General features: G+C 38.0%; 1 protein-coding gene across 1 annotated transcript in view; it reads right to left on the bottom strand.

Moving 5' to 3' along the window:
* Positions 1-14,178, bottom strand: part of PCLO (piccolo presynaptic cytomatrix protein) — a 373,707-nt gene that overhangs the window by 141,156 nt on the left and 218,373 nt on the right. Inside the window, exon 7 of the mRNA XM_060304735.1 lies at positions 4,374-6,561. Within this exon, the coding sequence (XP_060160718.1) occupies positions 4,374-6,561 (2,188 nt within the window). The remainder of the gene's footprint in view (positions 1-4,373; positions 6,562-14,178) is intronic.

The raw sequence follows: 14,178 nt of genomic DNA, 5'->3' as shown, positions 1-14,178 counted from the left end.
TGCCTTCTTGAAACTCTAGCTTCTACAATGCCGTACTATTGAGTGTTCCTCTCTATCTCATTACACTTCTCTTTCTGTCTACATCACTGACTTCTCTTCTACTACTTTCTCCCAAGACTTTTTCCCAGGCAATTTCCATTAGCTTTTTACTGGCAGGGCTGGCAAACCCACAGCATATACAGCATTACTCACCTCTACACCTCCCGTGATCTTGGTCAAGGCCACTGATTAACCACAGCACTTTCCCCGAATAAACACAGAATGATAGATGATGTGTCATAATTTAGTCAGTCTTAGATTTGAGGAAATACGATACATACCTGGTTTGTGGCTGCATATGTACTTATCTGATCTCCCCTATTAGACTCTAAGCTGCTTGAGGGTAAGGCTCATGTCTTCTTTTGTTGTTTTTTTTTTCTCCCTCAATACTAAAAACAATGCCTTGCAAATGTCATAATATTCATTAAATATTCAGGAAATGAATGAAACACAGGAAAATTAGTCATCAACTAAAGAAAGCTAAATATCCTAATTATGATAAGCACATGTTAAAATAAATATTAATTTGTCCCTTGAATCTCATTAACAGTTACACAATCTTTTCTCACAATCTACTCAATATTTATTATGGTTTTTCATAGTTTTGACATCAAGTGACTAAATTTATGAAAGAAATATTTAATATAAACTTGATAAGTAAATAGAAAATCCATTATTTAATCTCTAAAACTTATTAGATTATCAACAAACAAACATCATTTTATATTAATTTTTGTATATCTTTATTACATGTTTCTCATAAAAAATAGTCTATACTGATTTTAATAAATGACTATCTTGGATAATGCACTACATGATTTCACTTGAATATACAACTTTGCTTAATGCATTTAAAATAACAATCCTTTAAAATGTTTCCTTGGTTGTGTCTATACAGATAAGGCAGAATCTCAACCTGATATATAAATTTTGTCAATTTATTTCCAATTCTGATGACATACTTTGATTGTGTTATGTCTTATAATGACTCTATACGTAACCAAGTTAGGATGGCTAGCATGTTTTGCATAGGAATTTATAGATCAACGAAGAAAAACCAGATTACATAAATCTGCTCTTATATTGGATTCTGTCTTCATCATTTACAGCAAGTTGGACTTAATTGCTAATTGTTTATAACTGCAATTGTCTGATCTGCCATGGTAGATCAGAACTTTAAAAACTAAATTTTATAATAATAATAATATTTTCCAAATTAAATAATTTTGCTGGAGATTAACATCCCATCGTTTTAAGCCACTGATATTTTCTTTTCTTAAATGTAAAATGCAAGAAACCTATTTTGGGGTCTAGCATTATTCACATTATTGACTGTAACAATAGTTATACGAACAGCTTACTTCTATTCTGTACGAAATATTCACTGGAATTTTTTTTTAAAGACTGTATATACCGATGCTTTTTTTCTCTTTTTACATGGAGTATATTTTGAAAGATGTTTTCAACAAAATATTTGCAGTTGTAGAAATACAATTTGACTGTTTCTAGTTTAGTTTTTCTCTTAACCATGAATGAATATTAAGTTGTAGACTTCAAGCTGATGGTCATAAATAGTAAGCAACATAAATTATGCCTACCTAGATTATACCTCAAATGGGATATTTCAAAATTAATTGGAGTTATACAGAATACACCTGAAAAACATCCTGTTGTCTATAACCTAGAGTTTGAGTTCAGAGAAAGCGCAAAAATTTGAAATCAGTTAAATTTGCTTTGTTTACATGATACTAAATAGCCTGTTGGAATGTTATACTTTTCAAAGTTGTTTTAGTATCATTCAAACACAGATATAGTATATATGTGGTTAATTGTTATTTTAAAAATCCCTAATATTTCATGAGTTTATAATGTCTTGAGTTATGTAATTGGAAAGAATATTTTCTACTATTTTTCTTAATTACCCAAGGAATCCAAGATTTCAAAAGAAAAGCAGACCACTGTTCACCAGAAGAAAAGTGATATGCTTATGAGATATAAACACAAAGAAAATAGATAACATTTTAAAACATACATCTTTTAAAGATAATCACTACAATTCACACACATAATATTACATATGTAATTCAGTTTGTTATAGTTTTTCTTTGTAGAATTCTATATCAACATGATTTTTATGACTAAATTTCTTGTCTGCTTAATTTAAAAATACATTTTAACTCAATTTGACTTTGTGTAAATTTCATTGTAATTGTTTACTTCTCTGGTGTCATCGTTACATATTTCATAATTTTGTATGCTGCATGATGTCTTATCCAAATTAGTTTAAATAAGTTTCTGGAGATTAACATGCTTTTTTTAAAGCTGATGATATTTCCAAATACTTACCAAATTGTATTTGATAAGTATTTTTTGATGTGTCTTAATATTTTATCAAGTTTTCATAGTCTTTGATGACTATAAGTACACATCATCCGAACATATGAGAAATAAAAATTTGGTTATTTTTACATGGTTGTACGTAAATGACTGCCGTATTTTGGAATATCTAGAAACATCTGTATGTCTGGAACCATGATGGCAAAACATCTGTGATGAATAAATTAATTTGTCAAATTCTCTCCAGGTATATGTTCATCAGGCACACACAGATTTTAGGTGTTTAGTTATGTGATTGACCTGTTAGTTTTTATTTTGCTATTTTACAGATACAATTATTGAAGAGCCTTTTTATTCTTCTGTAGCAGTCATTTTATATATATATTTATATACATATATAATGTGTGTAAAATGTGGATTGTGAAAAAAGAAAAAAAGTACACGTTTCTGCATTATATAACTTACTTAACTATGTAGATTGATTCAAACAATCGGCTAAATAAAAAAAACACACAGAGTGTTTTATTTAATTGGCTGGTTATCAATAAAAAATGGTCAATCCAATAGCCTGTAGAGAATAAAACAAATCAGGAAGTGAATAGTCTCTTGGAATTTCACTAGAAAAAGCAGTCTCTCCTCCTTCAGATCCAGTGATTACCTCAGTCCTGATCAAACCTACATTTGAACTTCTAAAATTATATTGGTGTCTAGATACAGAAGAAAGAAAATCCTTTTCATGAAAACATATTTTCCTCTAAGTCCTCAGGGAAGATGTTAGATTTAAAATAAGAGATGTTCATGTTAACTTAGTGTTTTGCACTCTCTAAAGCCATGAAGTAATACATTTTTATTTGATGAGAAATATTTTATTTTTAGGACTCAAACCACACCTACATTCAAATGTATACCACAGAGGGGGGAAAAAAAAAGAACCAAGTGTCATGAGTCCTCTTGGCATGGGCAAGACTTCACATCTCTGTACCTGTCCAACCCTGTCTTCAAATTTAGACTTGGTCTAGGTCATTTTCTAAAATCCTTATGGTTCTATATGATTAAACAAAGAAAATTACCATGAACCAGTTTTTAGTTAAGTACGTACTTGCCATAAATCTCTTGTTCAATATGAAAAACCAGTAATGACAATTTAGGTAAAAAAAAAATGGAATAATGCAAAAAGCAAAGTCATGGAAAAGGCTAACTGAACACACAAGGAAGGCTTCAGCTCAAATAGCTAAATTCACAAAAGCAGTGTACAAATTTCCAATTTTAAAATCTAAACAATCCTTCATACATATTGACAAGCATGTGGATAGTACTGTTATTTATTGTCAAAACCATACTTAGTACTAAGCTTTCTAGTATGTAATGCAAAATGTACAAACTTGTCAATTATGACATTCATAATGAGAGAGATTAAAATACAAACCTTTTATTTAAGTAGAATTATAAAACTCTACATTATGTTAACATTAAGGACTTATTTGAAAGTTCTCAAAAAGAGAACATTCTCTGAATTAACGAACACTGATCTCACAAAATGACATAAATAATTTTCTATTACAGAGTCTAGCAGAATAGTACTTAATGGCTCAAAACCTTAATCATTTCACAAACTGAAAGAAACTAATAACTTTAAAAATGCCTTTTAAAAAAATAAAAGAAACATACAATGAAAATATTTCCAACTATAGATTTAAAGGATGACCATATTTTATTGACACATTTGGTAATGGTTTTGGAAAAGTGGACACCAAACAAATCAAGCAAACAACCAAGAAACAACAGTAAAAGAATAAACTAAAAAGAAATAAAGAAGAGCATGCTACGAAATCTATACACAAGATAAAATTTCCATTTACAAGAAATAAAATAGAAGTAAACATGCAAAAGACGCACCAAGAAAAGTAGAATACGTCCTTGGAGTAGGAAAATTAAACATGCAGAAACACAAGAGTTTGAGTTTTGAGAGTAACAAGGTAGTTTGAGGCCCAATTTACCTTCACTGTCTGACATGGCATGTTGGAAGTCATCCATGATGAAAGCTATGTCACGATCGTAGCCTCGAGTCCGTGATTCTTCTCTCATGTGTTGTTGAACTTCAGGCAATGAGTGACTTGATCCAAACTGATCCCTGGTGTCTGCAGATATTGGTGGCAGGGGTCCAGCTGCAGCCCTGGCCATTCCCATTGGCTGGCCAACAGGACTGAGTGGACTTTCCTCTTCAGAATTCTGGGCCACAATTGGTATTCTTCCTCTACTCTGGCTAATCGGCAAACTGGTAGGCTTAGTTCTGCCAGAGGGTGATGCATGACTAAAGGAAACATCTAGAGCTTCCGCCTCTTGAGCTTTCAGTCTTAGAGAAGAGCTGGAAGAATCTCTTTTAATTGATAAATCAAGCCCATAGACAGAGGAAGGTCTGGAAGAAGGTCTGGACCTGCTGCCACTGCTGTATGGCTTATCTGCTTCATCCTGCAGAGCTGACCGTATGGTATTTCCTAATGTGCCCAGCCCTGTGCCAAGAGATGATCCCAAAAATTTGTGTTGGTCTGTAATGTTTTTTCTGAGGCCAAAAGTGATATCATCTTGAAGAAGCCTTGCCCTGGAAGAAATGCCACCAATAGATGAACTGCTAGAAGTCATATAGCTCGAATAATCAGGTTCAAGGTCTCTACTTTCTTGAATAGGTGAAAATTTGGACATTTTAGGGTCAATTAGTGATTTCTTATGCTTTGACTGCTTTTGATAAAGTATGGCTGCTGGTAGTTGTTTTGCTGCTTGTTTTTCAAGTGTGAGTCTACTAATGCTATACTTTTCAGATTTTGGAAAATGTCTATAGCTAGTATCGGCATGGTAATAATGGGAAAGACCAGCGAGGTGATCTAAGCTCTCTGCCCCTCTACGGAATTCTTGTTTAATCTGATGTTTCAGAAGCTTTAACTCATAAGGATCCTCCATCGGGTCTTCCTCTGCTTTCACATAACTATGCAATCTGGAAGAAGTCTGCAGAGGTGCTAGGAAATCTGTCACTTCTTGAGACCTACGTGTCTCAGTGGTTCGAAGGAGACGGTCTGTTTTTGACAGATCTTTTTCATGAAGGCTAAATGCAGTGCTTAAAGCGGCTGTTCCTTTTGTAATCTCTCCAATGTCATCAATTAAGACATAATTTCGTGGAGTATGATGGTCAATATCTGCATAGAAAGAATCTGCAGATATGCTTGATATTGGGCTGCTTGCCATGCTACTTCTTTCCTCCAATCCTATTCTCAAGTCTAAGCTGTTGTACTTACTACCAAGGTGGGAAACAGCATATGTATTATCAGTAGAAACAGGTGCTATCATCAGGGGTTGGTTGCGAATCACCTCATAGTTTGAAGTTATCTTGGGCTCCAAATATAGCGCAGTTTGCCGGGGCTTTTGTTGTATTACCATCATCTGTGATGGTAACTGATAAGCAGGTTGTGGTGTTGGTGTAGGTTGAGCTTGAGGTGTGAAGGACATCGTTGCCACAGCTTGGAAGGCTGGCTGAGTCTGATAAGGTGAAACTTCCTGATGGTACAGAGTCTGTTGCTGGAAGTGGGATTGTTGGGTGTATGGGGTGGGTGCTTGGGTAGGAAGAGCAGGGGAAGAGTATTGGTATTGGGTATAAGGACTTGTAGGAGGGACTAGTTGAGATTCTGTTTGGGTTTGTGGTGGTATAAACTGGCTGAACTCAGTTTGGGGAGCAGTCCTCGGTCGCTCAATGCCGTGCTGACTCTCGATGCGGGCGGGTCTGGTGCTGCTGACCTCACTGTCGGACATGTAATCACGATCCTCAGCTACTCCCTGGAGGTAGGCTCTTTCTCTCTTTTCCCTCTCCTTTAACAATGCCTCTTTCCTCCTGTTAATCCCCATTTCCAGGTACCGTAACTTGGCATCAATCTCCTTCTCTTCCTCATCAAGTTCTGCTTGTTTCTTTCTAAGCTTTGCAGATTCCCTCTCCACAAGATCGAGCTCTCTGTCTATATCCTGGAGAATCTTGGCTCGTGCCATCGTGTTGGTTCTGCAGATCCTTCTCCTGGAAACTGTGCCCACAGTGCTGTATGTTGACTGAGTTCCTGTGGAGGTCTCCTCGGGAGGTGGGTTTGGCAGAGTTCTCTTCACTTTTTTCTGAGTGCCAGAGGGTGTCGTGGTTTGAGAACCTTTTGTCTGTAATTAAGTAAACAAAACACTTAACAAAATACTTTATCATCAACGAAAAAAAGTAAAAGTCAAAAAAAACATAATTTACATTTAAATAAAAGTGAGTTCATATATGTTTTAGCTATGAGTGCATAATAAAATTAAAATTCTACACATAATTTCAAGTATTAGTCACAAATGCAGTTAACTGAAAAATAATTTTCCTCTTCTTGGTAAATTGATTATTATTACAACTTTGTAACATTAGAAGTGAGTTCTGAAATCAAGCACAGAGTACACTGCTAGGCAGGATTATATTTTAGTTAGACTCTCAGGAGAACTCTTAAAAACTCATTTTCCATCCTATTGAATATACATAGTATTACTTACTGAAGGTATGCCCAGAGCATTCGTGTTAACTATCTAAAGGTTAAGTTATATTTGTTGAAGATGCTCATTGTGCTGTTCAATTGTTTGCTTCTATCTTCCCATTCCTACTTTCACCCCCTGAAGTGACTGTAATTCCTATTCCAATCATGAAGTGTTTTGAAATGAAATCCTCTCATTTGCTACTGTCTCTTTTTCCCCAAGAGTTATCTGAACCAATTTCCTATTTAATCTTTCAATATTTTTCTGACTATTTGAGTTTTCTATCAATGCTATTATTCTTTAGTAATTTCAGCTTCTTCTAAATGCTTTAGTAACTTCTACATGAAGCAAAAGGAAGTGACTACAAACAATTCAAAAACTCATTAAAATCTTAAAAAAAATCAGATAAAGTTTATCAGTGAGCTGTCAGATATTTTCAATTTTATTTGGTTAATTTGTCATAAACTTGCATTCTAAGAATCACTGGTCTTGAGAATCATACAATTTTAGAATATCAGAAGACATGAGAGATTATTTTGACTATAATTAAAATAAGCTGATATACTCAGTTACCCAACCATGTAGCAGCATATTCACAACTAGATCTCAGGCCTTCTGCCTTCTAGTTGCATATTCTTCACTTTTTTCTTCTTACTAATAATACAAAGACCTTAATTCTTCCCTTTTTCCCAATCACTAAAAATCAAGGACCCCAAAATAACAAAAAGTATATGGGAATTATGTCTAATTAATTATATCATATTTGTCCAAGACCCCCCCCTTTTTTTTTTTTTTTTTGCAGTACGCGGGCCTCTCACTGTTGTGGCCTCTCCCACTGTGGAGCACAGGCTCTGGACGCGCAGGTTCAGCGACCATGGCTCACGGGCCCAGCTGCTCCGCGGCATGTGGTATCTTTGCGAACCGGGGCACGAACCCGTGTCCCCTGCATCGGCAGGCAGAATCTCAACCACTGCGCCACCAGGGAAGCCCAAGACCGTGAACTTTTATTGCCTTTTTACTACTCCCAAATTTGTTACCTTGGTGTTTTTTTAATCTGTTTTCTGTTATTTTTCTGCTCCATTTATCGACCTAATTGTTTAATAGAAATAATCAGAAGCAATATCCTAAAGGTCAATTGAGGTTTATGTGTATTTCTGAAATTTTAAATATCTGAATGCAAATTCACAATGAATAAATGCTGTGAGTTTGTAAAATATGGCAGAGTGATTTTGAAATCATAGCTTATTCATCCTCACAGAGAAATCTCAAGGGGAATTGGAACCACAAAAGCAGCTGTTTGGCATGTTATTTATTCTCTCTCACCCTCAATTATTTTCATTGTATTTAATACTCACAATCAAGTCATAGGGTTGTTATGAAGAGCAAATGAGACCTCTGTGTAAAATATTTAGTACTCATTGTAGGCACCCATTTAAGTATTATTTCCTTATAAAATCCCCTTATTTCCACAGAAAACTGTGGAATTTGGTAAATTCATATTCCAAATATTTTTAAAAACTGTTTTTTAAATAAATGAATGCATATGTTATTATGCTTTTTAATATCAACTGACCATAATAAAATAGTAATAAAATTAAAAATTTACTACTTAATAATTTTCCAAAATACTAACAAATATATGTCTTCTGTTTTTAAAAAGTTTTTTCACAATAATCTTCTCAGTTCTCTGAATATAATGGAGGTCAATAGGAGGCTGAAATTAATGATTGTTTCTTTTCCTAGACTAGCATTTGGAAGATTTGGTATATGCATTAAGAGTTTTCAAATTTAAGATGTTCATGTGTACTACATGATTGTGGTTGTGAAATTGTTTGAGAAAGAGCGTTTAAGTGTATTACTTTGAAAGTGTAATGGCATTGCATAATGTGAAGACATTAGAAAAGTCTTACTTTGAAAGTAAGAATTCTCCCTACCAAAGGAGGTTAAAAATGCGCACGAGGGCTTCCCTGGTGGCGCAGTGGTTGAGAGTCCGCCTGCCGATGCAGGGGACACGGGTTCGTGCCCCGGACCGGGAAGATCCCACATGCCGCGGAGCGGCTGGGCCCGTGAGCCATGGGCGCTGAGCCTGCGCGTCTGCAGCCTGTGCTCCGCAACGGCAGAGCCCACAGCAGTGAGACGCCCGCGTACCGCAAACAAACAAAGAAATAAAATATATGAACACTGGTTAGCATACTCCTTTAACTTTGTAAAGTTAGGATGGAGGATGAAGATGAAGCTGTAAGATAAACACAAGGCTGCAAGCTGGAAAATATGACTACATGTCCTTCCTTGAAAAAGGACTAGAAGCAGAGTTTCACTCTCTGAAATGTCAGTGAAAGCATTAATTCACCTTCCAGGGGTCTCTCTACCCCAACATCTACAGTTTCCAGTTTTGACACAAAATAGCAGTTGAATATAAAAATATTCAGCATTCTATCCTATACATTGTATCATTAATAATGTGCTCCCAAAACAGACCCGTTATTTACCACCATCCCACCCTTACCCCTACACACAGCTAAAACATTCCAAATGTTGAGTGCAAGGGCTCAGTAATTTCTATTGCTTTAAGATATACAAGAAAAATGAAAGACAACGGAGGAGTGACCTGTGAAAATGAAATTCTAAATGATATCACTCATGGAAAAATACTTTAAAAACTGATAAAACATCTAGAATCCACTAGGCATTGCAATAAGGCACAGTGCCTGGCACACACAAAATAAAGCCATCAAATTTCTTCAACTAGAGTACTGTGGAATAATTTCATAACTATTTCCATGAATCAAACTCAAAACAAGCAGTATCATCATTGTTATGAAAATACCACCGAATCACTGAAAAAATATAAAGACCTTTATCAATAAACAGTCTTGAGTCTCTACAGCTATGGGAGAGAATTTACCATTTGTGAATGTACTTGAAATTGTTTTTTTTAAGTAGTTCTTTAATTATTGTAATATTCTAGTAGCTAGAAAAAAGTGAGAAACTGAAACACAAGACGTTATTAGTCAGAAAATAAAAACAAAGTAATAGAACATATTTAAAAGTTACACACAAGTTATTTTTCAAAGTCTAGTAGCAGAGGCAAAAATGTTCTCCAATTAATATTGTGAAAGCGGCACTCAATATTTAATCAGGCATCTTTAAGCTTTTCCTTGATGTGCCTCTTGCCCCAGTTTGTCTTGTTTGCTTGCTGAAAGTCACTGCTCTTGGGCTGGCAGCCAAGCAGAAAACTAGTTTCCACCTCACTGGACAGACGCATCAGAGATGTCAGTCTGTGCAACACATATTGCCTTCTATTTTCTGGAATGTCCCAAACAGATTACTTTCTTTTCTCCTAAAATCTGTATAAGGTATTTTAGAAAGCCCTCTTAGAAGTTTTTAAGGTGATCATTTTTTATACATATGTATGTGTATGTATGTCTCCCTCCTCCCTTCTACCTTCTATCCCTCCCATCCATCCATCTTTGTTATTTCTAGATTTTACATTTTCATTAGAAAAACACATTTCTGTGCAAGACTACAGATATATTTCTTCACTGGTGTGTTGCTTCATTCAAAATTACGTTTTCTTGATCATTTTCCTAAGAGAAAAGAAAATGCTTAAAGGTACTGATGACCTCCTTTTCCTTTTCCTTTTAATCTCCTAACATCCAGTTATTACTATGTTTATTTATTTATTTTTTTTTTTTTTTTAAAAACATCTTTATTGGAGCATAATTGCTTTACAATGGTATGTTAGTTTCAGCTTCACAACAAAATGAATCAGTTATATATATACATATGTTCCCATATCTCTTCCCGCTTGCGTCACCCTCCCTCCCACCCTCCCTATCCCACCCCTCCAGGCGGTCACACAGCACCGAGCTGATCTCCCTGTGCTATGCGGCTGCTTCCCACTAGCTATCTACCTTACGTTTGGTAGTGTATACATGTCCATGCCTCTTTATTGCTTTGTCACCGTTTACCCTTCCCCCTCCCCATAGCCTCAAGTCCATTCTCTAGTAAGTCTGTGTCTTTATTCCTGTTTCACCCCTAGGTTTTTCATGACATTTTTTTTTCTTAAATTCCATATATATGTGTTAGCATACGGGTCTCTTGCAGACAGCAAATATATGGGTCTTGTTTTTGTATCCATTCAGCCAATCTGTGTCTTTTGGTGGGAGCATTTAGTCCATTTACATTTAAGGTAATTATCGATATGTGTGTTCCCATTCCCATTTTCTTAATTGTTTTGGGTTTGTTATTGTAGGTCTTTTCCTTCTTTTGTGTTTCTTGCCTAGAGAAGTTCCTTTAGCAGTTGTTGTAGAGCTGGTTTGGTGGTGCTGAACTCTCTCAGCTTTTGCTTGTCTCTAAAGGTTTTAATTTCTCCATCAAATCTGAATGAGATCCTTGCTGGGTAGAGTAATCTTGGTTGCAGGTTTTTCTCCTTCAACACTTTCAATATGTCCTGCCACTCCCTTCTGGCTTGCAGAGTTTCTGCTGAAAGATCAGCTGTTAACCTTATGGGGATTCCCTTGTGTGTTATTTGTTGTTTTTCCCTTGCTGCTTTTAATATGTTTTCTTTGTATTTAATTTTTGACAGTTTGATTAATATGTGTCTTGGCGTATTTCTCCTTGGATTTATCCTGTATGGGACTCTCTGTGCTTCCTGGACTTGATTAACTATTTCCTTTCCCATATTAGGGAAGTTTTCAACTATAATCTCTTCAAATATTTTCTCAGTCCCTTTCTTTTTCTCTTCTTCTTCTGGAACCCCTATAATTCGAATGTTGGTGCGTTTAATGTTGTCCCAGAGGTCTCTGAGACTGTCCTCAGTTCTTTTCATTCTTTTTTCTTTATTCTGCTCTGCAGTAGTTATTTCCACTATTTTATCTTCCAGGTCACTTATCCGTTCTTCTGCCTCAGTTATTCTGCTATTGATCCCATCTAGAGTACTTTTAATTTCATTTATTGTGTTGTTCATCGTTGCTTGTTTCATCTTTAGTTCTTCTAGGTCCTTGTTAACTGATTCTTGCATTTTGTCCATTCTATTGTCCATTCTATCTCCAAGATTTCGGATCAACCTTACTATCATTATTTTGAATTCTTTTTCAGGTAGACTGCCTATTTCCTCTTCATTTGTTAGGTCTGATGGGTTTTTATCTTGCTCCTTCATCTGCGGTGTGTTTTTCTGTCTTTTCATTTTGCTTATCCTACTGTGTTTGGGGTCTCCTTTTTTGCAGGCTGAAGGTTCGTAGTTCCTGTTGTTTTTTGTGTCTGTCCCCAGTGGCTAAGGTTGGTTCAGTGGGTTGTGTAGGCTTCCTGGTGGAGGGTACTAGTGCCTGTGTTCTGGTGGATGAGGCTAGATCTTGTCTTTCTGGTGGGCAGGTCCACGTCTGGTGGTGTGTTTTGGGGTGTCTGTAGACTTATTATGATTTTGGGCCGCCTCTCTGCTAATGGGTGGGGTTGTGTTCCTGTCTTGCTAGTTGTTTGGCATAGGATGTCCAGCACTGTAGGTTGCTGGTCGTTGAGTGAAGCTGGGTGCTGGCGTTGAGATGGAGATCTCTCGGAAATTTTTGCTGTTTGATATTATGTGCAGCTGGGAGGTCTCTTGTGGATCAGTGTCCTGAAGTTGGCTCTCCCACCTCAGAGGCACAGCACTGACTCCTGGCTACAGCACCAAGAGCCTTTCATCCACAGGGCTCCTTAATTTGGGATGATTGGTTGTCTATTCAGGTATTCCACAGATGCAGGGTACATCAAGTTGATTGTGGAGCTTTAATCCGCTGCTTCTGAGGCTGCTGGGAGAGATTTCCCTTTCTCTTCTTTGTTCTCACAGCTCCCAGGGGCTCAGCTTTGGATTTAGCCCCGCCTGTGCGTGTAGGTCGCCGGAGGGCGTCTGTTCTTTGCTCAGACAGGACGGGGTTAAAGGAGCCGCTGATTCGGAGGCTCTGGCTCACTCAGGCCCGGGGGTAGGGAGGGGCACGGAGTGTGGGGCGGGCCTGCGGCGGCAGAGGCCGGCGAGAAGTTGCAGCCTGAGGCGCGCCTGTGCGTTCTCCCGGGGGAGTTGTCCCTGGATCCCGGGACCCTGGCAGTGGCGGGCTGCACAGGCTCCCCGGAAGGGCGTGTGGCTAGTGACCTGTGTTTGCACACAGGCCTCCCGGTGGCGGCAGCAGCGGCCCTAGCGTCTCATGTCTGTCTCTGGGCTCCGCACTTTTAGCCGCGGCTCGCGCCCGTCCCTGGAGCTCTCTCAAGCAGCGTTCTTAATCCCCTCTCCTCGTGCACCAGGAAACAAAGAGGGACGTAAAAGTCTCTTGCCTCTTCGGCAGTTCCAGACTTCTCCCCGGACTCTCTCCCGGCCAGCTGCGGCGCACTAACGCCCTGCAGGCTGTGTTCACGCCGCCAACCTCAGTCCTCTCCCGGCGCTCCGACAAAAGCCGGAGCCTCAGCTCCCAGTCCCGCCCGCCCCGGCGGGCGAGCAGACAAGCCTCTCGGCTGGCGAGTTCCGGTCGGCCCGATCCTCTGCGCCGGAATCTGTCCGCTTTGTCCTCCGCACCCCTGTTGCTGTGCTCTCCTCCGCGGCTCCCAAGCTCCCCCACTCCGCCTCCCGAAGCCTCCACCCGCGAAGGGGCTTCCTAGTGTGTGGACACTTTTCCTCCTTCACAGCTCTCTCCCGCTGGTGCAGGACCCGTCCCTATCCTTTTGTCTCTGTTTAGTTTTTTCTTTTGCCCTACCCAGGTAGGTGGGGGGTTTCTTGCCTTTTGGGAGGTCTGAGGTCTTCTGCCAGCGTTCAGTAGATGCTCTGTAGGAGTTGTTCCATGCCTAGATGTATTTCTGGTGTATCTGTGGGGAGGAACGTGATCTCCGCGTCTTACTCTTCCGCCATCTTCCCGGAAGTCAATCATTACTATGTTTAAAATCACTCTTTTTGTAGTTATTACTTCAAAAATTTATTGGGGCAGCAAAACATATTTTGCCTATATGCTCTTAGCTAAGCAGAAACAAGGTTTGATAACCAGTGAGTATAAAGAGAAACAAAGAAGTAATTTAAAAGCACTGACTAACCTAAAGGCTATGAAAACATGATAGCATAAGAATTAAAATCAGATCAGATCACTGGAAAATAAACACAGATACCTCCTATTTTCTCATTTCTATACGATTTAATTTTTACATAGTGCTGCGGGACTAGGAGACGGAATGCTATGAAGAACTATCTAACGTTGACTCCTTCTTCAAGGGCAAATCCATTTACAGTTCTAACATGCTACCACAAGATAACGACTACAT

Source organism: Globicephala melas, chromosome 9, assembly GCF_963455315.2.
Source record: "Globicephala melas chromosome 9, mGloMel1.2, whole genome shotgun sequence".
Classification (NCBI taxonomy): domain Eukaryota; kingdom Metazoa; phylum Chordata; class Mammalia; order Artiodactyla; family Delphinidae; genus Globicephala; species Globicephala melas.
This window is presented reverse-complemented; position numbering and strand designations above follow the sequence as displayed.